Raw genomic sequence first — 27,293 nt, forward strand, 5'->3', positions numbered from 1 at the left:
CAAGGGCTGCATGTTGCAACGATTTTACGAACTGCGGAAAGAAGTCGTGAATTTTTCGATTTTTCCGAAAACATCTCAACCAAGATGACTTTCCACATTTGAAAAAATTCATGGCTTCAAAAATGGCTCTTTTGGCTCAACGTATTAGTGCGAACAATTTTTTTTCTAAAATAGGCGTCATAAAATATCCCTATCGATCGGTTCTGACAGGCGAACACCTGGAAAATGGACTTCGAATTGCGAGCACTTCCATTAAAGTAAATTTGGAAAAAGTCGTCGGGAAAGGAAACCAGCTGCAAACTTCTCACTGAACTCGTAGTCGGTGTGACAATAAATTTGAATAACAGTTTTCTTCAGAAATTTATGCGTGTGGCCCGCGGTTTCACCCAGATATTTATATATGGCCCTCCTGTAATAAAGGTTGCACACCCCTGATCTAATGTGTAGTTTAGTGTTAAAATTTCGACAAAAAAATGCGCAAGCCATAATTATTCTGATATTTTTTTATCCAAGCCTGAACGGCAGTTGTGCGAGATACATGATGCAATAAGGTTTGTCTAAATTTGGGCTATTCTTGACAAATTGGTTTCATCAATGGAGTAATTATTATACTAAAGTGATTTATGATAAATGCTTTTTTGAGTTATAACTACAACTTGCATAATAATTGAGTTCTTATGACTTGATTTTTTGATAGTTTTCGTTTGATAGTCAAATGAATAATGAATATGGTGAGGAAAAGTTTTTTTATTGCTCAAAGCTGCAGTCCTTTTCGTTTGACTTTCTCCAAGAGGTTATCGCCTGAATAAAAAGCCTAAATTTGGTGAAATTTTTGTAGATACTAGGATGAAAGAAAAAAAAAAACTTTTTTCCATATTCAAGTTCTATACCACAAATCAACTCTTCTGGCCAATTTATGTAAAAAAAGCATGCACTTAATGTTTCACTTGTCATTGTTTAATAAAACTTTTACGTCCGCAATCCTGACTTGGTAAGTAATCTTATAAACTAGATTACAAAAAAAATTACCAATTAGAAATATTTTAATGTTTTATAAGACCAACACGCCGCAAGGATACCGCGGCGAACTTCACAGCGCATCCTCCAAACGCCGTACAGAGGAGAGGAACTTTGGAATTGATGAGGACACGACCTAAGTATCTTAAACGTAAAGACACCATAGAACTGATGGAGATGAAAGGTAAAAGAAAATCCAAGGAGAAAGAAGATGAAGTGTTGGAAGAACACGGCGCAGGCAATCAAGATGGAGAAGTAGAGGATGAAGAAGACGAAGAAGATGAAGAGGTGGAAGAAGAATGTATTGAGGAAACCATCACAGACGATTTAGGAAGCTCTCATGCAAAAGGTTTGACTTTTCTTGCTTTTCTTATAAGGTAATGTGACTTCAATAAAACGAAACTCAGTTTATTAGGTCTATAACATGATGCTCTCTTCTGGTGGAATCTAAGCTTAACCACCACAACGCGTGGTAGGTGATAATCCACATTTATTCCGGTGCTTCGTCAGATGCTGGTGGACAGCCCACGGCCACCTGGAGATGCGGCCTGATTTGTCACATTTTGCAGATTTTGATTACAGCTACTGCTAGTGCTTGACTGACATTTTTTGAGATGTTTTTACTTTTTGCTGTCTCCTAATGACAAAAAACTTTTTGTTGCCTTGGGAAGCAGTAGTAGGCTAAATGAGAAAAAGTATGTTGAAAAACGCAAAATCAGACTGTTATTGAAAATTAACAGTCTGACTAAATGTTTGTTTTTCAACATGTGAGGATGTTAAAACCTATTGTGTCATCTGGGGAAAAGAATAAAGAAAGCGTAAAAATCTAGTTTTTAGAAAAATTTATTTAAACGTTCGCCCAAAGTTAGAAAAACCTGAAAATTTCTGCAAAATGTGACAAATCAGGCCGTATCTTTAGGTGGCCATGGCAAAATGTGACAAATCAGGCCGTATCTTTAGGTGGCCATGGACAGCCTCATTCAACTTTTACGCAGTGTTACTTTTGGCTTTCCATGAGACTGTAATTAAATGCTTCGTATATGTTCAAACACCTTCTGTGGACGATTAAGTACGGAGTTCCAGTGGAAGGACAACGTTGTAATTCAGTGTTTTCTAATTGTATGGCTTTGTAGTGTTTTGCGTTAAGTTGAAAATTTTTAACCGTCTAACTTCGGTTGTTGAGTCCATGTTAGTAGGCTACTGTAGTTCAAAGCCTCCAGAAGTAAGCTAAGAAAATTTTGCAAACAGAAGATAATAATAACATTATGGTTTTGTTTATTGTTGCTCTGCAACTGCAAGGGTCTTTCAACGACAGAGTTCATTTTTAATTTTGTATCGTTTTAAAGATGTTATCACAGCAATACCTGACTTATTCTCACTGCGTTATGCAAGAAAGAACACAATCGGTACCGTTTTTAAAGTCTTCGCTTTTGCCCGACCTGGAATCGATCTCAGATCGACCAGCACCAGAGCCGAAGGCGAAACCACTCGGCCACTGGTGTGGTTGCAGACAGATGAGCATACCTACAACTCATTCTTTGTTTGCTCTAGACTATAGACTATTACTAAACAGTACTGCAAAATCTGTCATTTATAGAATGATTTAACGTCTGTAGACTGTATCAATGTATAAATAAAATCAATATATAAATGACGGGTTTTGCTGTCTGGTAACATGGTTATTAACTTCAGGTGTAAAATTGAAGAAAAAGACAAAAAAGAAGAAAGCAAAGAATGTAAGTTACGTCATCTTGCACTATTTTTATGCTATTTGTTACGCTTTGTCATCTTTGAACAATTGATTTTCATAAAAAAAAAAAATTTTAAGATGACCCGTGTGCATCACTTGAGGCATAACTTGGCATGGGATGGCCGTGTGCATCGCTTGACATGGGATGACCCGTGTGCATCACTTGGGGCATCACTTGGCATGGGATGACCCGTGTGTATCACTTGGAGCATCATTTGACATGGGATTACCCGTGTGCATCACTTGGGGCATCACTTGACATGGGATGACCCGTGTACATCACTTGGGGCATCACTTGACATGGGATGACCCGTGTGCGTCACTTGGCATGGGATGACCCGCGAGCGTCACTTGGGGCATCACTTGACATGGGATGACCCGTGGATGTCGCTATTGTAATAGCATCTGGACTGGAAGCCAAACGCTAGGCATCATCTTGGACGGCAAACAGGATTGTCATTTTGTTTGTTGTATTCAAGCTTATGCCCGGTGATTGAAGATTTAGATTAAGTGGACGGGAAGGCAAGGAAGCCAGTCTTCATGTCCACCTTCAGGCATGCCTTTAAGTGTCTTGCCAAAAACACAGCCACATGCTCTTGAACGGTATCGAACCGGCGCCTTTTCGACCGTCGTTCCAGGGCTCTCACCATTCGGCAATGCAGCAGACGGGTTGCCGAGAGGATTGCCAGATTGACGGTTTTAACGCCAAATTTCAAAAATTTGAGCGTTTTTTAATGCGTTTGGCAGGCTTCTTTGACTTTGGTATTTTGATATTTTTCCTTTTTTAAATTTTTTTCCACATTGTAATAGTTTAAAAAACTCTGTTGCGCAGTGGCCTATTTACAAAACATCAAATTTGAATAGGCAAATTTTCCCAAATCTTGATGCTGATTTTCATAATATTGCATTTTAAGCTGATTGTGTCAACAGCATGATTACTACCATAACCTAAGAGGTGTTGCGGCCGTGCCTAAAACTGTATTAATTTTTTTTTCAAATTTAACATTTTCATGTTGATCAGACCAAAGAATCAACGGATGATACAGACGAATCTGAAGAAGAAGCGAAGTAAGGATGGTGCAACCTGTAGATTTGTCTTGTTTACTTGTTTCATTTATACACAGGTCAACAACTTGAAACCAACTTTCTGGTGGTTTTGGTTTGGTTTTGAATCTTTATCCTCGAACTGAAAAAACCTTGATAGGTGATTCCTGGCAGTTTCGCATACTTGTAGAAGCTTTTTACGCAGGGCCGGTTACCGACATTGACAGAGTGAAGTTTTTATGATTGTTGAAGTGTTGTTGCCGGGAATTATTCCATTCATTAGGTGCCAAGGTGCATGAAGAAAAGATTGTTTTTAGGGTAAATTTGGTTCGCTGAGTTTGAAAATGAAGTTTGCTTTTCCGTATCAAATCTTTCTTTTTCTTTCCGTAGAACGAACTTCATTTTTGGATTCCCTACACTCAAAACCCCCCAAAAAAACTTTTATCTTTGTTGCACCAAAAACTGTGTAAACCAGTGTTATTCAAAACCATAAAAAATAACCCAAAATGCAAGTTATAGATACTAAACTCATGTTCAGCAAACGTTTTGAAAAGTAAACTGTCTGCGTCTTCAATGCTATTAAAAATTTATTTAAAAATTTTATTGAGTTATTTCAACACCACTGAAGACGAAAATATTTTTTTTGAAAAGTTTGCTGGACATAAATCTAGTATCTATATTTTGGGCTCTTTATTTTGATTAGATTGACGAGGCGATTCAACCATTTTACTCCTTGCTAAGTCAAAACAAATTTTTAGTTTTAGCTTCACTTCGTTTAATTCTTGGCCATCACAGTTCAAACAACCCACGTTACAGCATGGAACAAAAAGGTAGAAGCGACACAACGCGAGCGAACGTGCTTGAGACCAATAAGCCATTACCCGAAAAGGACCGAGTGGCCAAAACTCGAGTTGATCCATATAAAAGAAGATATAGGCCTACTTTAAATATAATATAAATAAAACAATAACTGCAGACAGTAGCACACTGTTTCACGGAAAATATAATAAGATATATAAATAATACCAAAGGCTTCAGATAGTAATAACTATATTTGATTTAAATAATACCATATATGAAATAATATTGTATTAACTAAATAGTATAATAGATACACAAGTATTTATTTACTACATTATATAATTATATTACTTTATTAAATATGTAATTCTACTTGAACAATGAATACTATTAATACTACAAAAAGTTCTCAATGCCAAGCAAAAAGCCAAGCAGAGCGAATTACATCAAGTATAGTTACTATTCTCTAAAACCTGTACAACCTGTTTCACCCTAAAAGGGGTATCATCAGAAAGTCTATATTCAAATAGAATCTATTTTGAATTATTTATCAATTTTTAATGTATATTCAAATAGATTCTATTTGAATAAGGACCTTCTGATGATCCCCCTGTTAGGGTGAAACAAGCTGTACAGATTTTAGAGAATGGTAACTATATTTGATGTAATTCTATTTGAATATGTATTTTGTAATACAGTATTTATTCTATTTGAATAAGTGTTACGCCTGATGGTTGTTATTTAAAATGAAACCTCAGGTAGCCCACAACTTGTTTATCTGTAATAATTTGCTGTACTATATATATTCTTACCCTGGGTTGTTGATATTTTCTTCCTTGCAGATCTCATGAGCCTTTCAGCAAGATTACCGCCCTTCTGGAGTCTTTGAACAAGATAGGAACCATAAAACCTCCAAAAGTTGCACCAGAAGAGATTATTAGGGAAGATCAAACAGAAGAACTAGAAATGGCTTCCACTGGTCAGGAAGGTACGAGGCTTTCTCATTTGGTAAAGTGCATAACTTTATAATTCTGAGAGGTCAACAGTTACACCTCGTGCTCGCGTGGTAAAGTTCAGCTAATTAAAAAAAAAAGTCGCTCTGTTAGTACTCAAATTCTAGCTACAAGCTTTAAAAAGTTCCAAAATAATGCTCAATATATGCTTTCTCTAAGAATGTACAGTAGATCATCATCCAGGATAGTACGGGATCTAAATGCAAACCTTGTGCTGCCTTTGACCTGGTTTTTGTGGTCCGTGAAGTTGTTTCATGATACAAATGTGATAATGATGATGACACTGTTGATGTTGATGATTTGAGAAGGCTATGTGCTGAAGGCTTCGGGGCCGTATGTTTGGCTGCTTTGCTAATTTTTTTAGTATCAATTTAAAAAGAGTATGTTGCTTGATCAGTGTTGTGAGATTTGTTGATTGAAACAAATATTTAAAGTAATGTCACGTTTTTTTGTATTTGCAGAACTCAATGACAAAAGGAAATTCGGAACGACAAAGTAAGTGCAAGGTGCTTGTTATGTATTGCATGGCAATTTCGTTGAAGTGAAATGTATCTCATACGGAGTCAACCTCAACGTGCACAGCTTTAGAAATCTCATTGTTGGTGCATTCAAATTACTGAACCTTGATTTCAATGTCGCAAGCCATTGAAAAGTTTTATTAGGGGCTGTCCATAAAAGCTGTCTTCATAAAATTACAAAAAAATGATCCGCCTCGCCATATGTCCGCAAAATTTGAGCAATGTGTCAACGAAAAGTCTGCAATTTGCACATACTGCGGACGTCTTTTTTGGACTACCCCTTATGTAACATTTAAACTGAAAACATTGTTGCTTTTAAACGGGTTGCTGTTGCTTATTCTCTGCGCTTGTTGCTACTTACCAAGGCATACAGAACCTACCGCAACTAATGCTGGCTTGTTGCTACAGAGGTGATGGGTCAGACATGGAGGACTCGCATGATTCGGACAAGACCTCGCAAGAGCAGGAACGTAATGGTTTGGAGGTGGAGGGAGTGATGTTAAAAAATGCCAAGTATCTTGCCTCGGGTTAGTTATTTATTACACCTTTGGTTCTTAACATTTTTCCTTGTCAGTCACTACCATAAAATCAACAACCAGTTCTCGAATCCCCTCATAAAATGAATGAAAAGTAATAGTCACTTACAATAATTCAGAATATTGGCCAAAATCCCGCTAAACAAGCTTACTTTCTGACGTCATTTTATGACTAACTCGAAAGATTCAGCAACCGTGCACCCCCTTGGAGCAGGTCTTGCACCCCTTAATGGTGCGTGCACCCCTGGTAAAGAAACTCATGCAGCTTTCCAACTAGTTCATTTTCTTCAATTTACTTTCTATCTTAACCATACTTTAAAGTCAGCATCAGTCTCATTAAGACAAGATCACGTTCGTGGCATATATTTCGTTTCGTTTCATTTGTTTTGCTTGAAAACAGCCATGATTGTTAAATTGAAGTTAGAAAGCTTCTGGTTCGATTCCGGCCTTGAGCGATTCCGCAAACCACCGGGAGTACGTTTGGTCTAATCTTAGAAATACACTTTACAATCACATATGGGAAGTTAGCTTTAAAATCCTTGTATTTCAGGCGGGTAAAGTAATGAACTGTTGTTATTTCCACAGACACTGTATTGTCAGCTTTGGACGAAATATTCGAGGAAGTGGAAACGTCATCGGACGATAGTACTGACGTTGACAATGCAAAATCTGATGTGAGTATTTGTTTCAGAATATTCTCAAATGCTGAACTTGTAGCAACTTTTCTTGATAATATAAATTGTAAACTGTATATCACTGTATGCCGCATAACACAATAACAATAATAGGTAAAAAATAGCGTTGCAAAATCAATAAATTACATGAAATATTTTGAACGATGGAGATGATATTTTTAACACCAAGTTAGCTGGATAATATAGATAAGTTTATGTGTTTGTTTCCTCATATCGCTGTCGTCATCACAAAAACTCGTCTTTTTAACAAAACAGGCACTTTCGACGCAAGCACATCCAGCTGAATGCATCATACCAGCATCACCGTTTTTATTGTACAACTCACTCTTTCGTTTGCGTTTAACCCTATTTCCTGTGACGTATTTTGGCCAGTTGACTTGCGGAGGGGGGGGTCGGTTCGACACTATCACTTTCAGCTCGTGTAACTCAAAAACCACGCAAAATAGATCAATCAAATTTTCACATGATGCAGATAATTTATCTGACAACATAGCATCGAAAATCTTTTGCAATTTGTTCAACAGAGTAACTTGAAAAATCAAATAATTTGATGGTTGGTCATATTTTTTTATTTGACTTGAGAAATCGTTTCTTAATTACTTTATAATTGAGTGTGACGGGATAATTCAATTGTGTTGGATTTTAATCTCTTACGCGTGGACGTCGTCCACGCTTCAATGAAATCGTAATTGGCGTCTGACTTGCGTTTGCTTGTTGTTTTGCCCGAGGCATTGCAAAAATCTTTCGCTTTGTCTCAACATTTGCAGAGAATGAGACAAAATCACGGCAAAATAAACTGTTTCAAGTCATTTTTGAGCCATATGTTATAGTCTACACATTTTCAAATGTACTGTCATCGCTTGATATTAAAACTAAATCAAGCAATGAGCTTTAGTAAACATTTTATTTGTAACAATTGTGTTCAGTTCAGTTTTCTTTTCACACTCATACTGTCCAATTTGGTTATACATGATCAAGAAACACTTTGCAGTTTACAGCACATCCCAGGGAGCTATTTATTTGTTTTTAACATTGTTTCAACGTCTAGAGACGTTGAATCGATGTAAAAAGTATCTGATTTGCTTTCTAGCTAGCGGTTGATACAGAAAAGTAAGTTAGCCTATTGTTGTCACATGGTGTTTGAACCACAACCTATCCAAAGGTAGTTACTTGCTTCGATAGGAGCTCGTTCCAACTTGGACCTTCATGCACTTCAAAAACAAAAAGTGTCTAGAACTCCTGACTGATAAACTATGTCACGATGCATTACAAAACTGATTTGTTTCCATACCTACCAACAATGATCACTTTGAATGAAATAATTTTGCAACAATTTTGATAAAGTGAAGTGACAATAATCGTTTAGTCAAATCGTATTGGTAGGCTATAGAAAAGGTCGTTTGTACATTGCCAAAGGGAACTCCCGTTCTGCGTGACAAACTCAAAGTCGTGGCATAACGATAGGAAAAATAAATACATTTAGCAAGATATCAAATCTTGCAAAAAAAATCTTTTTTAGGTTGATTGTTATTATCATACAAAAAAATCACTAAAATTTTGACTTTTTTCTTCGGCAAAATTGTTTTTGATATTTTGAAAATGCACGTTTGTGTCTAAGCGATTGAAACGGCTTTTTTATGTTGTCAACTAGATTTGCAAGATAAGGTTTTCTACATGTTTTTCTAATTTGTTGGACATGCATTTTGTGTCAAGCTATTTCTTACGCATTAGAAAATTTCTTTCTCTTCAAATTTTGAAATAACATTTTAGATGCAGTTTGCTGTTGACGGCATTACTGCAAAAGCCATCTTTTGTAATTGATACATAACCAAAAACAAAAGGCGCATAAACTACTGCTGGCTGATAGACCACGTAACAATACATCACAATGATGTTTTTCCGAACCAAAGACCCAGAAAACCAATTTTGTTGTATATTAGTTCAGACGTTGAACCAATGACAAAAAGTGATTTGCTGATTTGAAACAAAGTGATTGCTGTTCCCAATGTGCAAACCTTTTGATAAAAGTAATCAAGTTTTGGCCACAGCTTTCTGGTCCACTGAGGCTACTCTGGTCAATCGACTCACGTTGCAAATAACTTATCGACATTATTGGGTAGGCTCACACTGAAGTTGTTTTGTGTAAAGTCTTGCTTGTGAAAAAGTCGAAGTAAAAACACAAAAATAAAGTAAGTTATATTTACAAAGTATTATATTCTTGAATCAACCACAGTTTAAAAAAAAAATAGTTTGAACAGGTTTCATGTAATAGAAACTACAATTGATATCATCGCGAAGGATCAAATAGCTGTGAAAATCACTTCGAACAATTGTTTGTTATGATTTTCATTTTTCATCATGCAAACCAAGGTGAACCTCAATATCATATTTTTATGCCAAACGATAAAAATCGTTTTTATTTTTTTTTAGTTACTTTTAGGAGACAAGGAAAACAATCCGTATAAAAAATAATTCAATTCAACATATTTCCCTTATTTTGTCAGATATGTATTTCGTGCAACAATTTTTTAGAAAAATTGCTGAGTATGGTATCGCGTTTTAGATGCAGTCAGAGAATGCAACTTCGCGGTTGATGGCGTTATTACAAAAGCCAATCTTTTGTCACGGAAATGTATTCGAAAACAAAAATGCTCAAAAGCGGCTGACTGATAGGTTACGTTGCGATACGTTACAAAAACAAGGCATTGATTTCAGATTCTTTCAACCAAGCAAACAACTTTGCTCCAAATGACATAAACATCCAAATTTATTGAGAAAATGATATATGCCTACACCTTTTTGAGGTAAGCTTTTGTGAAAATAAGCTTTTGAAGATCAACATTTGAAAACAAAGTTTGAAATTATTGAGTTGGTCCTAATAGTGTTTCTGCTGAGATATATCAAACTTTTCAATTCTCGTAGAGAAAAAATAATTTTGTAATCTCTCAAGCAACTGCAAAATTACCATTTAGGTAAAGATTCATTGCTGACAATACAGTATGTGCAATGTTTGTCAAAGCACAACAATTTCGCTGCGCGTGTTTTTCCACAAAAGCAGAGCAGTTTAGATAGACGATGTCAAGTTCTTTTCAGTATCCTTCAATCTCTCGTTTTTATAAAAACGTTTTAACAACATCCATAAATATTTATGTGAATATAAGTGTACCGGTACATGCAGAAGTTTATTGGCGGGTCAAAAACTCACTCCTTGTTGCTTTCCGACAAGAAATCAACAAAAAACTTCCCACATCAGTTTGTTTGTTTTGTGAGATAGACTGAGTTTTGTCAAGAAATTTTCGTACGGCTTCTTGTTATAAGTTAGAAACAAAATGTATTGGCCATAGAAAACTATGTAAAATTACATCTTTTTCAGCATGGCTTATCGTATACTTACTCTCTGATATAATTTCAAAGAAACCCAGATGTAATTAAAAGATTAATCAAAGCAACTCAAAACTCGAGTTTGCAAACAAAAGGCAGAATCATTACGGTCGAATGCTTTACAACAAAGCCTACTCACGAGATATCTGCGTCGCAGTTCCACGCACGACGGCGCTCAGTAATCCTATTAATCCGTATAATTAGAAAACAAAAGGACTAGCTAGTAGCAGGCTAAAATATCCGAGTATGTTATGAAAATCATGTCATATCTCTAAAACTATAGACAATAGCAATGTCATTTAAAGCGGAATAAATACTTGAATAATTTTTAGGAAAAGTCAAAAAATTTCAAAGGTGTGGATTGCGTAGTTCCTTAGTGATATTGCTTTGAAAAGCGCCAAGTCCCACCCGACCCCCCCCCCCCCCCACAGGACAAAGGGTTAAGGAGACTCCGTTGATACCAGACATAGGCTACCACTGCTAACGCTTTATTCACTCTACATGGTTTGGTTAGCATTGTTTGATATGATGGAAAGTTTGAACTGTCTTCTACTTGTAGACAATTTTTGTCATTTTGTTAAACAGTCACAAGGAATGGAATCGGATGTCCAAGGAAAGAAACCCGGAAGCCATGTATCTGAGTCATCATCTCGTTCTCATGTTAAGCCTCTGTATTCGGTTTCTGTATTTGAAAAAAACGCAGGTATAAGGTAGAAACTATGTTACTTTACGTGAATAAGCCTTACATGAATTGAAACTGACCGAAAGTAAAACAGCCTTGAAAGCATAATTTCACTGCCCCTATTTCGAGGCCTTGAGCAAGGGCAGGATAACTTGGTTAATCTTAGTTTGAATAAGACAGAGTAAAAACATTTGACAAATGGTATTATAATTTCTATTACCGAAGTTGTTTTTGCTTTGTCCATAAAAGAAGCTAACAAGTATGCACTAAAAGTCATGTAAAATTGCTCTACATGGCCTTTTCACAGCTGTATAATCCAATGGTTGTCAGTTTTTACATGGCAGATCTCTTTTGCTCTCTAGAAATAATGGAGCACATCAATAAAAAAATGACTGTACAATAATTACATGTATAATAACGTTTGAACTAGCACACTTAGTTAATATATTTAAAAGGAGCATGGTGCAGATCCCTTCGAATTCCACCATTGGGGGTTCGCGATCTTAGTTTGAGAACCACTGGAATAACCTAACTACACTTCCATAACCTGACCCTCTACTTATCTGAAGTAGAAGAGCAAACGGAGATCCCGTTAATGGAAGGAAACGAACATAACCCTAACATTTCATATGCTGACCAACTTTACAATTTGTCATCGCTGACGAGCAAATGCACTTGAACGCAATAATAGACTAACATTTCTTACTTTTTAGCTGAGTTTCTCGCGGCGACTACAACTTCATTGACGTCAAACGTTGCAACCATTGATTCAAAGACGACTAGGTCATCCACAATTTCTTCCTCTGGTAATCTACCTCACGGAGAAAGTGACGTTGAAAAGAAAGTTCTCCTGGAAGCTCAAAAGAAAAAGGGGCGTCGAAATACCGTCATTCTCTCCCGGCAGAAACGACCTTCTACTGCTCGTCCTCCAGAAAAAGATATCTCTTATAGAAGACACACCACTCACTCTAGTCCTCCAACCGGAAGGGGTTCTTTTAGAAGAATGAGGTAGGCACAGTACCAGCATTTTGCATTTACTACGATAGATCATTTCTCTATAGCCAACGCTTTAGTAATAAATTATATCTCAACGGTATCAGTCGCAGTTGTGTGAGCGTTTCTACCTGACGCTTTATTGACCTTTTCCATTGCATTTAAAACGTGTTCTCCAAATATTTATTTACATGGAACATTCTTTTTTGCAAGCCAATTAGTATATACATAGACTCTCCTTATCAATCAATCAACTACTCTTCAGTTCAAACTATGAACTTATACTAGCGAATTGACTGCTATCAAGCGTAGCAAATCTGCCTCCAGTCAAGCTTGAGGCTTGCATTTTAGCATGACCTGTATGTATACTTGTATGTTGGTAGCCATGCTTTAAATAGTTATTTTTCTATTGATTGTTTCAAGCCAAGTAGCATATATCTCAACACCACGATTAGGTTGGTGCATCCACTGGCTTACAACAGGAATTGTTTTAGTAAAAATGTTTCTTGTTCTGACAGTCAGTTCGAGAATTCTCGCATGTATCAGAGACTACAGGAGCGGCATCGCATGCAATCCATTGATCAGCTCACCAACTTCATGGGACCTGTAAGTTTCTACTATGCATGTTTCTTTTAAGATGATTAATTCTCCAGCGGAATCGTGGTTGTGTATTTTCGTCTAGTGCAGCTGTCCTACAATGCATTTCGTTAGGTGCCTTATAGATGGGATGTTCAATTATGATACAACCAACAGTGTCTTCCATTGCACTGTCCATAAACTGCTTCAAAGAGCAGTGTATGTATGAAGCAGTCTATGCACTGTAGGAAGCAGTCTCAGCACTGCCCTTGCAAGCAACCATCCCTCATCTGTGCATGCTAGAATAAAGACGACCAACCCCTACTGGCAGTTCGGTTGACATCGTGATTTATCCGTGTAGCAAAATGTGGCTAAACCGTCATCTATTTGCGGTCAAACAGCAACCATAAACGATAATTTATGGTGAAATTTTACAACTCAATGTTTCTTAATGCACCAACTAGGCTAAACAGCAAATGTTTGGATAAATCTTTGATGTTTTATGCTTTGTATCATTATGTAATGGCCGTACTTTACTTAATCACCTGTAGCCAACCGAGCAATGACATTTTTGCTTTAAATCCTCATTTGGTTATTCAAATAGAATAATCTTTATAGCAACTGATCGTGATCTAGTAATCAAAGATTGACAGTTCTCCAGCAGCCTTTCCAAGTAGTCCTGGAAACACGGTCAAAACAAGTTGATACAAGGATAGACCTTTGGTCCGAAAGCTCAAACGAGAACTTCAAGTTCAGATTATATTCAGTATCTTCCAGCAACTTATTGTCTCCTGACGTAGATATCAAGCGGCGAGAATATGCGTCAGAAGAAACCGCAGGATCATCGCAAGCTAGTGACAGAACACATCGAGCCATCGGTCGTACACATGCCGCCTGAACCACCTTCAGTCGTACGTCACCACTTGCCTTATTTGTTATGCATACTAACGTTTACCCAACCAGCAAACGTCCTTTTTTTTTACATTGATTTAACATCTTCAGACGTTGAATCAATGTGAAAAATGGCTGATTTGGTAATGATCCTTTTTTCGGTAGAATTTTTGATCACTAGAACTTTAAAACATTCGTTAAAACAAACAGAACTTTGGTTTTGAAGACTAGCTTTGGACAATGTAGTGGTCCCGGCCGCCTAAAAATGGAGTACCTCAGGGGGTGTGTTTGTCACTTACGCTCTTCAACGTTTAAATCAGTGACATTACACAAAATACGTCACGACAGTATGATGATACTGACGATCTCTGACTACTCTACTCTGTTAGAATAAAGTTGACTCTTTCACCCGTTTTGTGTTAGAGCGATAAAAATTTTACGTGTCAACTTTTTTCGATTGAATCAATCGAGAGAAAAGCGTTCTGTTATGACGTCACGATATTCTTTGACCTTTCATTTTTAAATTACTATTTTAAAACTTTATTTTCAAAACTGCTTGACATTTATTAAACCTAGTCTACTTTTATGTTCAGAAAGATTTTGCTGAAAGCCAAACCAAATTTTCGAAGGATAGACGTTCTACTGTTGGGATGGACAAGGTAAGAGCCTTCCTTTATTGTATCCAGGTGTATCCAGTGTAGTTGAAAACTTAGATAAAGTAAACTGTTCAGTTCAGTTCAGTTTGTTTTTATTTCTGACCATCACAACGAAAAAAAAATATGACGCACAGCAGAGGTCTAGAAAAAGGTAGAAGCGACAAAACGCGGACGTTATAACATGCATGATACCAAAGCAGGACAATCAGTTTAAAATATGGCACCATCGCAACACCTCAACAACCTCAAACTGGAAAGCAAGGATAATGAGCTTAGTGTCCACCTTCAGGCATGGTATGAAGAATAGGAATTCCTGAATGAACGGCACGACATGTTATTGCGTCGATTTGGTGATGCTTGATCCAGCAGATTGTACTTTAGCATATTGCAAACATTTATCTACAAGTTTTTATTTGCATACTTACAAAGTTCACTTAATCTTGATATGCTGGGATTCATAACTTGGTATCATTTTGTTCCAGGAGAACAAATGTGTTATCTAACTCAATGAGATCCTGTGTGTAGTATATCGCGTGATTAAATATCGTGTGATTAAATATCGTGTGATTAAATGTCGTGTGGTTCCGATGACTGGATTATTTCAATAATTCTTTTTTCGTTTTATTATTTTCCAGTATGAGAAGGCACCTAGCTCCAGCCTTAGCAACATGCAGTTTATTGCTTTCCGTAGACTCTTTACCAAGCTGAACAAGTCGGCCACTGCTGGTCTCACCGCCGACGATCTTTATTACGCCATACAGGTGATCACAATGTCTTTTTATTCGAAATCCATTCCAATGTAAGCATACAAGCTAATGCAAATGCAGACTTTGTTGTTTTCTGTTGATCCAGCGCCAAATAACTGAAAATTGTTTTTGAAACTGGAACCACTTTGCTTATTCAACTTGCCTTGCTACAGCAACGAACAAAGAACCCACTGATTGTCTCGGACTATAGGTGCACGCAATTTATGTCAACTCTCCGAGCTAAAATACGAAAGTTCATTTTTTAAACCTTGTGGAAGTGGCAGCATGTTTGGGCACATATTTATAACTAGGCTTTTTTTTTCTTCTGCAACAGATCAATCAGATTTCGTTAACTGTAACTTCCTCCATTTTGTTCTATTTTTTTGTTTTTCAGCATTTTTTAATCCCTTAATTTGTTGTCAAAATATGTCATTTTATGCCATCCTTTTGGTATACCTTGCACCACCCTAGTCAGTATCTCAAGGGTTGTATTATTATTATTATTTTTTTTTGATGCGTTGAAGGGGTTTCGTTTTTAAGTCAATTCAAAAGATCTAGTTTTTAAAGTAAAAATAATGATAAACCATCCAACCTTTGAATGATACTATTTTCTTTCACCTGAAAAAGGTTTGCTGGAAAAGTTACTTTCTTGTGCCATCAATAGCCTACTGAAAGCCAACAGTGAGATCACATCATTAAAAACAACTTTGAATTGATATTTTGGTACAGTATTATTAAATTCCAAATTATTATTTTTTCTTGTTTTAAAGTACTCGAACTTTTAACTTGTGATGACAGGACAACCTTTTTACACATCAGGCCTCTATGCGTCAACGCTAATATCGTCTACTTTGTAAAACTTCGAGAGCAGTGCATGCCTGCGATGGGTATACAAAGCGCCACAAAAGCACGTTACAGTTATAAATTTTAATAATTCTTCTTCTTTTGGCTTTATCACCACTTCAAGTGGGGTCACCGGTGCAGATTGCAGTCCTCCACAGCACTCTGTCAGTAGCATCTTCCTTCTTCACTCCCATAAAATTTAATACTTCATTTCCAAAAATGCTTTTTCCGCTACCCGTTTGCTTTCCAAAACAATACGAGTTAATGTTGTGCAGTTGTTGACTTTTTCGTTGCTATTAAACTGTATAGGATCTTCTACCTGATGTTGAGATATCGTTTGAAGAAGCAAGATCTTTGCTCAAAGAATTTGACCTCAAGGGAACTGGAGAAATTAACTTTGATGAATTTTTATACGCAATGACGCATCCAACAAATTACCTAAAGTTACTGACAGGCAAGTCATTGATATTGTTTTAATGTAATTTTTCATCACAATTTAGTGTTATGACGATACCTATTATAGGCCTACGATAAAATTCGGATACATTGACTTCGTCTACAAAGACATTTCGCTAGAGTGACATCTGTTGCAAAATGCCGTTTTTATTCAAAGCTATTTTTATTTTAAATTATATTTATCTTATTCTATCAAATATAGTTATTACTCTCTAAAACCTCTACACAGCCTGTTTCACCCTAAAAGGGGGATCATCAGGAGTTCTTTATTCAAATACAAGGACATTCTGATGATTCCCCTTTTAGGGTGAAACAGGCTGTAGAGGTTTTAAATAACTATATTAGATGTAATTCGTTCTGCTTGACTTTTTGCTTAGCATTGAGCAAACTTTGTGGTATGAATGGCATATATTGTTTTATCCTATTCTAAATTTTTTTGTTTTGATTTTTTTTTAACACACATTCTTCAACCATTCATATTCTTCAATTATTTCTAACTACGATTACAGACGAACATAAGGCGCTCCTTGACAAAGAAATTGAGCTGTGGGAAAAGATGACTTATAAGCAGATATGTCGGAACTCTGTGACCCCAGTCAGTGGATCGCTGAGACGGGGGTTTAGCGTCGGTAATGTTGGGGCTGGGTAAGATTAACTAAAGTTAGTTTACGTTTTTCCTCGTCTTTGCACATGACTAGGAAATCGTGTTCCGATAACTCGTGACAAACCGCTACTACGGCGAATACGCAGCATTAGTATAAAGCAAGTAGTTTGTATCTACACTTGTGGAATAACTGAAACGTTAGTTAACGTTTTCTTGTTTTGTTATTTTTGTTAATGAGACGAGGAATGACCACTGATAAACGGACCAAGCATCGAACCCACGCGCACCGACTCAGTGGTGTGCGCCTATTAGGTCTGTGGATCTACGGGAAAGTGGGGCAACAAAAATTATGAAGTAAACACAAACAAATTTAGGTGATAGCCGAGTGGTGATAGCCATGGTTCTACGTTCGAAAGGTCACCGGTTCAACACCGCAGAAAAGCATGTAACTGTGTCTTTAGCAAGACACTTAAAGGCACCCCGTCGATTGCAGAGTGGCGCCCTTTTGACTATGGCCTTGATTTTTCTTATGTATAAACAGTACGCTGCTCTAGAGAGAAATTCTGACGGCCCCTCACAATTTACCTCACGGGCCTTCAGATAAGTTCAGCAGGCCATAGCCTTGTTTTTTCCCTTTTAGAATCGACAAGAAAAAAAGCCTGTTTTTCAAGATGTTGAAAACGGCAGCAGTGAAGTATTCGATCAAAGAGATTCCGGACTATTACGCCACAAAGATACAGAAGCTCAACGATCATGTGGTGCATCATTGGTCTTCAGGTGACAAGCGTTGATTAGTAAGAGAAAGAACACATGACTTTAATTAAACCAGCGATGCCAAAAGTTCAGCCCGCGAGAACACCATCTGCGGTCTCGTCTGGGCTTTAGAATATACAATTTCAAAGCTTAGGACAAATCTGAAAAAAATAATTGATTGAAAGTTTTAATGCGGCCCGCCAAGACTCGCAAAAGCAAAATGCTCATGTAGTTGAACACTTTGAGCACTCTTGCTTTAAGCAATTGCGACAAAAGATTCCAATTTGTTGAACTTTGAATTACCACCGCTCCCCATCATTAAAGGTCGTGAAAAACGGTTTTGAACCTAAACCAGGAGTTTTAACTTTTATTATTGAAAGACTGAGCACAGCTAACCATACGCTCTAAATCTGGCCACATAATTTCTGTTCATTGAACCTTTGCGGCCCACGGCAGCCACATTGGATCATGGGGCTTGGGTTGGGATCTAAATTAAAAGGGTTGCCGTGTGATGTTTGCTGAAATGTGTATGCGCGTTGCGCGTTTGGTAGTAGCTCTCGTGACTATATTTAAATTAAAGGACTGTTTACTGAAGTTGCTCGTATAAGCTCTTCGCAGCAGACGATTTTCATAAAGACACTATCGCAAATAGTTAAACTTCTTAAAAGGTAAGTAATGGCAGACTTTCACAGTTTAATCACAATCGAGCTATGAAATAAGTAGTTCTTACATTGATTCAACGTACGACAGATTTGCTTGCATCGACGCATTTACAATTATGAGCAACGTGCTGAACAATGAATGATATTTCATCATCCAGGGCAACGCTGTACTGGATTATCCGTGAAACACATTAAGATGAAGTTCGACGAGCTCAAGAGACAGATGCTTCGTTCTGCTCGCACCAACAAAGATTTCAGCGACTCACCTTATGCTGTTCCTCTGATCTGGGATTATGATCACGTCAGAGATAGATTACCTTTTCTTTTATTCTTTTTTTTTTTTGATTTTGGTCAGGTCAATTAGACTTACTTTGCTTGTTTTCATATTAAAGCAGTTCCAAGTTCAGCCGTTAGAATATCCGCCTCTAAATCGGTACACGTTGGTTCGGTACCCTGTCTGGTCATGCTAAAGTCCTTTTAGAAGTGCGTGCTTGGCACTCACCGAAGAAATGGTTTAAAGACAATACAGCACTCACCACCTAGAGTCCTAGACTATGGGTCAGATGCTGTTTTGATGCTGTCTGTACGATAATGCGCTGAGACTAACGCATAGACTACTTACAATGTAGGCTATACATCGCTATATAAAACAAATATGTACCGTAATGATAAGCCAATGGCAAGATTACATGTTTTGAACCGTGATGAATTAATAGTTATATTTCTTACATGCCAGAGGCGCCTTATATCTGTTACATGTTTCGAATAAATCATCCTGTGTTGTGACTTGATCTGTGTTATGTAATCTATTTTCTAGCGTTTCTTATTTTAATGCAAATTAGGTTTTCAAAGGCGACTTCATGTATAGACGGAAACGTTTTCACATTAATATAGTACCGTGATGTTGGTCAATTTTTCTTGATTATGATTCAACAAAACCACATTTTACCAAAGCTGAGTAGCCCATTGTGTTGTAAAATAACTTACCTATGTAAGTTACAACGAAAACATTTCATTCATAAAAATGACAGAAATTACTAGGATCTATGTAATGTGGTTTACCAACAAAAATCTGAACTTCGAATTTCAACTTATGTTCAGGCTATGGAGTTTGAAAAGAAAAAAGAAAAGGAACGCCAGATATTTATTGGTATGGGTTTTATTTTCACTTTTTCATAAATCTACTAGTTACGGTTTATTATGGAGCAGTAGTTTTAGTTGGCAGCTCATTTTGTGGTGAAGGATCTGTTGATTATGTTAAGCAACTGTTGTTAACAAGGATTAGTTGCAGCTCACGAAAGTTACGTTTAGATCAGTGGTTCTCAACCTTTTTGTCTTGGTGGACCCCTTTTTTGGTGCCTTCGAAGCGGTCGCGGACCCCTACAAAATTCAATTTGAAATTTTGCTATATCGCGTCTCCTTATGTAATCATATGTTGCATAATGTTAGGCCTACATAAGTTTCGAAGCAACACACTTAGAAGAATTTGCTCTATTCGCAACGTAATTGATGAGATTGACGAAATTATGTTATGACTTATGAGCTAGCTAGCCCAGGCGCGGATTTATGGGGGGGGGCCCAGGGGGCCCTGGCCCCCCGAAATTTTGTGAAAAATTGTATGTTTCCGCATCAAATGGTTTGATATGCTTCTAAACAGCTGGTATTAGTCCCTCGGCATCACAATTGATGAAAATGGTTGTTTTAATGTCTATTTTCTAGCATATCGTATATGTCGTACAGTCGTAGATTCATTGTTCATATCTGTTTAGCTTTTTCTTTCTTTTTAATTGATTTTCAAATTTTCTGGCCCCCCCCCCGAACAAAACTCTTAGATTCGCGTCTGAGCTAGCCTATGTTTGCACACAGGATCAAACATCAGTAATTTATGCTCATTTGATGTTTTTCTATAAATTTTATCAAAAGTTAATAGAATACTTGCGACCGTTACAAAGAAATTTTTATTTGTAATCAATATTAGTTCGTTATAATCCCAGTCATTGCAAAACTGTGAGTGGTGATAGACTGCTGACTAACGTTTGCATTTCTAAGTTAATCATTGATCAACAACGTGATGTATCAAAAGAATCAAGTTGAACATAGCCTTATATTTTTAGTTAAAAAACCAAACCTTTGTGCCACGTCCTTTGAAATTTCAAACGATGCACCAGTGCGTTGCGACTTACAGTTTGAGAATCACTGTAGGTTAATACATAAACAAAGCACAAACAATTTTTAAATTTCGTAATTTATCAATAATGCTGAAAACTCGGAAACTTTCGCGGACCCCTGAAATCGCTTCACGGACCCCTTGGGGTCCGCGGACCCCCGGTTGAGAACCACTGGTTTAGATCTTTCACAAATTAACCCTACCTGTAGCGACACGAGGCTTTATGAGAACGCCCCACTCTAGTACTGAAATATTTCACAGAAGGAAATATGCTAGAAAGGTGAAATTTCTTGACTTTTAGTTTTTATTTTTTGCGAATTTTCTAAACCTAAACTGGTCATTTTTTTACCTTCCTGCCCTTCACAATAAGCATTTCGCCTTAGGTGGCTAGACATTTTCGTGCAATGCGAGTAAAATATATGTTAATGTTAGTGCAGTATAAATGGTAGTGCAATTACTTTGAAATGTAAAAACCGCCAAAAATGGCTAATACTATTATGAGAAAAAGTAATTTTTTGTTTAGTTTAGCATTAGTTTATGTTATAATTCAAAAATTTCAATTTTGAAGCCATTTTTGTGAAATTAGAATAAAAACCTACTTTCTGACGTTTTTTCACCTCAAACAATTTATTTCAATAAATTTGTTGGGTAAAAATTTAATTTCTATACGCACAATACATATGGCTATTGTATCTTGTAAAATATTTTGGCTCTGTGATTTTCATAGCTCCCGTTGTTAACGATTAATTAGCACGGGGCTAAGATGGCCCATGACGTGCTTTCCGCGTACGAAAACAGCTCGTATTAAGATAGGGTTAAAAAAGAAGTATCTCATTCATAAAGCGTTAGAGATATAAAAGATAATGGGATCGTTTATACCAATAAAAGCTTTCACCTATTGATTTGAATTAAAAAAATACTGCCCGTGTGTTAACTAGAAGCCTTCAATGATGACAAAAATTCAATGTTTCTTTTCAACTTGTAATTATAAAATATCATGAACGATTGGATATTAGACGGCTGATGTAAGAATAATTTTCTTTGAAACGAATTAAAAATATATCTTACTGAGTTACAGTACTTGGTGAGAATGTCCAAACAATAAGCGTCATGAGTTCCTTTCTCACCTGAACCGGGTTACAACCTAATTAAAAGCGGCAGCCTTTCTCATATATTTTGAATTCATTTGAATAAAGAAAGTCGCAAAGTCATCATATCTTTTACAGAGAGGGCCAAGGCGGCAGGCTTCTTCCGGAAACAAAGTTACAAACCTCGTCCAAGAAGTGTTGAGCCGGCTAGGAGTAAACGACTAGTCTTGAAGGTATAAGGGTGAAAGGTTGTTTCTTTACAGAGTTAATTGGCGGTATAGAACTTGAAAATAGCTATCAGAAGGTTTCAGCTTACTTGGAGGCTGGAGCTACGAACTATGAGCAATAGGCTGTTCCAAAAATGCGGTAAAAATTTATTTTTTGAGATAGGATCTTATAACTTTCATGAACCATGACCATGAACCTTAAATATCAAAATTCATGAACCTCGCCATTTTTGGCACAGCCTAATGAGCAACCTTTTACTCCTTGTTTATTATTGAAAGTGATCTTTTGTAACTTGAAGGTAAAAACAGTTGCGTGGCTGAATTTATGTTACGTTGTCTTATGTCACAGCTTGATAAGTTTAGAGCTTCTGGCGTTTGTTTATTGTTCATGTCATCTTGGTTTTCCTGCCAATAATTTAGTCCTCCACTGACTGTTGCGTCACAATAGACTGGTGTGTGACGCAGTAAACATAATGTTGAAGCGAAAACACCATAAAGTAAGCTATGAAGTCATACAAAGTGATGTGAGGAAGAATTAGTGTCCAGAACATGAAGGGGTTGCTGCTAAAAATAAACGATTTGTTAAGTTCTGTTCATGCAAGGTCTTATTGCTGGCCGATCGTTTGACTCACAGAATGACATCACGTGTCAAAGGGAAATGTTCTATCCGCTACAAGCAATTGCTTTGTTGGTAATTTGGATAAGAAATCATGCTGCCTCATAAGCCAGAAGAAGAAGATAGTTTCACACATAATCACAAAATAATAAGGCCGAAATTGATGAAGTGAGGATAGAGAAACTGCGAAATCTTTTCATGCTAAGCCCAGGCAGTTTTTTCAACCAGTTAGGGACTTAAATTACCAACTTAGACTTGGTCACCGCGAGTGGTGCTGAATAAGATATTTCAAAATTTTTTTTGTTCGGTTTAATTATTATTCCAATGATAAGTCGACCGTGGATTAGCCTACATTGTTTATTTAAATTAAACGTAAATACTGTACTGTAAATTTTGTGCCATACTTTAATGTCGTCAAACAATACACTGTGCAGGTGGAAAGGAGACGACCTGCCTCTGCAAGGCCTGATATGTCTCGAAAGCTAAAACTACTAGATGGGACAGGCTATAGAGTGGTGATCAAAACTCGCACAAACGTCAAAAAGATGTCAGTAGTCCCGAAAAGAGGTGATCATTTTTAAATTTTAAATGTTGGTTTAACAAGTAAATATTATCAACTTTCTATTATTGCACTGACGCAAACCCTAAGATCGGAACAGTTGGCCTCTGCAGTTAGTAGCCTATATTTCGTAATACCTCTGTGGCATTTTGTTTAAATCACAAAAAAGTGGTTTTAAAAGTCCTGCAATTTTCACTTTGTGTAAGCTACATGTGCTTGAGATGCTGCTGAATTTTTGTTTTCACTTGTAGTTTGTATTCTTGTGGATCGTTCTCTTGCTTCATGAGCTAATCCAACAAATGTTTGATCTACAACCGCCGTATTTTCTTTCAAGTTTGTTAGTTTGTCTCTAATGAGACTCTTCAGATCGACTATTATCTTGCAATTATCACCTTTAACTTGTGTTTCTTGCACAGAAAGTTGAAGGATTTAAGTTGTTTGGTTTTGTTGTTGTTTATTTATTTGTTTTTTTTATTGGTAGAAGGCCCAACTTTCCATAGCTACAATCTAATTTGAAAAAATAGACTTAAAAGTGACACATTTATTACATTCATTGTGTTTCGTTATTTCGTTGTGCTACCAAGTTAACTGACTTGAACTTATAATGTTTCTCGACAGCCGATTGTAGCAAGAATTGACAGCGATAGACACCGTGTTTCGCCCATGAGGCTGGGCTCGTCAGTATCCCATCGTATTCAATTCATGCAATCGGCTGCCGAGAAACATTATAGTTGATTGGGTGGTCTGAATGGCTAGCGTGGAAGCTACACCGTTATGGTTAGCGAATCGCAACTGCTCGCTGTATTAGTGAGTGCTCAGCCTTGTGCTGATAGCCGGGAAGAACGTCCCTTTCTTCACAATGACTTAAACTTAGGTAGACTAAAAGTCCTTTTTATCTTAGTTCAGTTTTCAGGACGTTTTCTAAGTTGTCGCTTCTATCTTTGTTTTAAAAATTAGTGTGTCGGTTTGGATGGTCAAAAATCGCAGAAAATTAACAAATGTGTTTATCTACATATTTTTATCAGCCAAGCGGAAGGATGGTCGGAGACCAATTATGTCTCAATTTATTTGCACTCCAAAAATGGTCTCTTTGCCAAAATTCCATTCTTGGAAAATTTACGATATAAAGGTGAATTACGACGAACTTCCGGGAATTAGACAACGGGTAAGTCACTCTGCTGGTCATTTTTTCCAGGGCTGGAGACTCAGGCTAAAAAGATGCGATTTCGACTCCGGCTTCAATGATGCCAGATTTTTTAAGGTTACCAGATCTTTTTAAAAAATTTTCAAATTTAATTTCATTTATGTTGTGATTGAAATTGAAACAGTTACGGTACTTTCAACAAATTTGACAAGAACAAGCACTTCTATTTTCTAGTGAGGATTTAGAGCGAATTACCGAGAACAAGAAACAATATCTAAAAAAAACATTGCCCAGAGAATTTTTTTTTTGTTTATTGTTTTGTATCAAGCTGGAGTCAGAGTTGACTTTTTTTCGACAACTCCGTCTCCGGACTCGTCAAAATCCCTCCGATCAAAGCCCTGATTTTTCTCTTGTCCAATACAATTGTTTCTTTACTTTCAGTGCCAAACACAAGATATCTCACTTGATATTGCAGTCATTTTCTGCCCTTTGACGTCATAATGCTCCAAAACGACCTGCTGTGTTGTCAATTATGGGGTTTGACAGGTTGCTTCAATTTCAAACTAAAGCAATTGCCAACAGTCCTACAACAACACTTTTTTGTTACTTTGGAAACAAAAGCAAAAGAGAATTAAAAAAAAGCTTATCGGTGGTGAACCATGTTGTCACTGAAGTTTCAGAACTTTTTCCTTATCTCCTACTTCACATTTTTGCTTAGGGGTTTGATAACCACAAAACCTGCAGTAGGCAATCTTATTTGACTCTCTTTTGAAAATCAAAATGTTTCATCAGTTGCAAATTGCTTGTCTATTGGCTTGTCGGAATTTTCGAAATTGTGATTGTGAAGTTAATTCCATGCGACCGGATTAGGGATCTCTGTAATTACTAAAAGACAACGATAGTCCGACATGCGTACGGCACAACCTTGGCAAGTTGTGGCAAACTCAATGGCCGAGTGGTTATCGCCTTTTGGCGCTGGTAGGTCTGAGATTGATTCCAGGTCGGATCATTCTGAAGACTTTTAAAACGATACCGATTGTGTTCTTTTATGCATAACGCAGTGAGGATTCATAAGTATGGTAATACTTATAACGTGATGACATGCTAAAAGTAAGCCCAGTCGCTAAACGACCCCAGCAGTTGCAGAGCGACAGTAAATAAACTAAAACACAGTTACTAAGTTATAATTCTGGCAAATGGTGGACAAGCACAACCTGCAAGCGCCGGGAGCATGACGTTTTTGGTTTAGTTATGGCTTTCTCTTCTATAACAGTTGGTTTTTGTTTCACTGTATGTATTTGACATTCTGATTCAAACGTTTTTTTACAGGCAGCTCGAGTATTGGAGCGATATTACAGTGCGCTGAAAAGAATAGCTGCCACTAATGCTCGTAAATTTTACGATAAGCTTTATGTAAGTACTTTGTATTTGTTCCTGGCATTTTACTTGGATAACACACGAAGATAATGTGTGTTTGAGTGACACAACATAGTCTTGCATCTTCCGTCGATAACTGGTTATGCGTTGCTCTTACCCCTATACAAGGCATATGGTTTCAAAGCAGCCATACAGAGGAGAATTGGTGTTTACCATTTCTTCAATGTTGATAAGTTTCATACAGGAGTAAAATTTAGTGTTATTTCGTTTCCTTGGTGTAATCACCTGACTGGGTATCGAACTCACGCATATCGGCTCTAAGCAGAGTCGAGGTGATGGCTATCCGGGTATCCTTCACCTTCGAGGATCTTTGCAACAAACTGCTAACGATGAGTTCTTAAATGGCTAATGAGTTCGATTTTGATAGCTTTAACATAATTCACGATGATTTTTAATATTCTTTGCCAAAAGGCTCCCTTTTCCTAAATGGCAACCGCAATAAACGTTTGCTTGTTGATTTTTGTTTTATAATGTTAAATGCAGTGTTGTTACTTATATTTGTTTATTATTTGTACTTTAGGTTGAGCAAATGCCTCCACGCATGCGACAAATCTTCACCGAGTCTTACAGAGCCTACTCTGGTGACAATGAACCATTTGTTGTTTCACCATGGATTCCCTCTCCAGGACCAACACCATTGATTCCTTATCCACCTTTAGGAAAAAGTTGTCCAAAAGAGGCTTGGAATCCGGAGTGATCGTTTAGATAGTGGGCCATAAGTAGGCCAATAGTCTTATTTTTAGCTATCTTGTACTTCATAACATTTTTTTTGACCAAATAGAAAGAGTTGTGTTTTTGCCAAAGAATTAAGGCCAAACTGTTTTCTTTTCTGTTGATCTCCTGCAAAGCTATTGGGCTTTGTAGGCTACCGTATTTTTTTTTTGTTGCTGTCGAAAAGCATTACGCAAATATAACACACTTGCAAAAATGAACATTGTAATGATAGGATAGACAATTTAAGTAGGCTAGCCTAATACAAGCGGCAACGGGAGGATAAAAAATAACTGCTCAAGTCGAGCGGTTAGCCTACCTTCAGATAAATCAGCAGAGTAGCTTATAGACAGGGCCCACAAGAGGGGGGGACAACCGGTGCATTGCACCGGGGCCCGGTGAGTTCAAGGGGGCCCGACAAAATATCTAAATTCACGCGATAAAAAGATTGATTTCAACGATTTTGCATAAAATATTGTTTTTATATTAGTTCCGTATGTCGAATGGGGCCCCTTGTGGGTAGCCTAAGCTATGCCCTTTTTTAAATTACAGAATTTTTAATTTTTTGAGTTTAGGGGGCCCGACAAAATGTTTAAAGTTGCGTGTTCAGGTCAATTTTGCATAAAATATTGTTTTTTTTATGAATATTAGTTTTGTATTTTGAATGGGCCCCCTCATGGGTATGCCCTTTTTTAGAACAATATTTGCATTTTTTGCGTTTAGGGGG

The 27,293-nt window shown here is 37.0% G+C and overlaps 1 protein-coding gene across 4 annotated transcripts in view; it reads left to right on the plus strand.

Moving 5' to 3' along the window:
* Nucleotides 1–26,661, plus strand: part of LOC145785579 (uncharacterized) — a 46,986-nt gene extending 20,325 nt beyond the window's left edge. For all 4 annotated transcript variants that reach the window (XM_082597239.1, XM_082597240.1, XM_082597241.1 and 1 more), the window contains 23 exons: nt 1,059–1,366; nt 2,710–2,753; nt 3,789–3,835; nt 5,455–5,600; nt 6,087–6,120; nt 6,552–6,670; nt 7,265–7,353; nt 11,341–11,458; nt 12,151–12,445; nt 12,949–13,036; nt 13,807–13,917; nt 14,491–14,556; nt 15,189–15,314; nt 16,452–16,596; nt 17,108–17,243; nt 17,843–17,979; nt 18,776–18,918; nt 19,719–19,767; nt 22,011–22,105; nt 23,150–23,282; nt 24,300–24,439; nt 25,748–25,831; nt 26,376–26,661. In XM_082597239.1, the coding sequence (XP_082453365.1) occupies nt 1,059–1,366; nt 2,710–2,753; nt 3,789–3,835; nt 5,455–5,600; nt 6,087–6,120; nt 6,552–6,670; nt 7,265–7,353; nt 11,341–11,458; nt 12,151–12,445; nt 12,949–13,036; nt 13,807–13,917; nt 14,491–14,556; nt 15,189–15,314; nt 16,452–16,596; nt 17,108–17,243; nt 17,843–17,979; nt 18,776–18,918; nt 19,719–19,767; nt 22,011–22,105; nt 23,150–23,282; nt 24,300–24,439; nt 25,748–25,831; nt 26,376–26,552 (2,830 nt within the window). In that variant the 3' untranslated portion in view covers nt 26,553–26,661. The remainder of the gene's footprint in view (nt 1–1,058; nt 1,367–2,709; nt 2,754–3,788; nt 3,836–5,454; nt 5,601–6,086; nt 6,121–6,551; nt 6,671–7,264; nt 7,354–11,340; nt 11,459–12,150; nt 12,446–12,948; nt 13,037–13,806; nt 13,918–14,490; nt 14,557–15,188; nt 15,315–16,451; nt 16,597–17,107; nt 17,244–17,842; nt 17,980–18,775; nt 18,919–19,718; nt 19,768–22,010; nt 22,106–23,149; nt 23,283–24,299; nt 24,440–25,747; nt 25,832–26,375) is intronic.
* Nucleotides 26,662–27,293: the final 632 nt, after the last annotated feature.

The sequence above is a fragment of the Aplidium turbinatum genome, chromosome 16 (genome assembly GCF_918807975.1).
Source record: "Aplidium turbinatum chromosome 16, kaAplTurb1.1, whole genome shotgun sequence".
NCBI classification, from domain to species: Eukaryota; Metazoa; Chordata; class Ascidiacea; order Aplousobranchia; family Polyclinidae; genus Aplidium; species Aplidium turbinatum.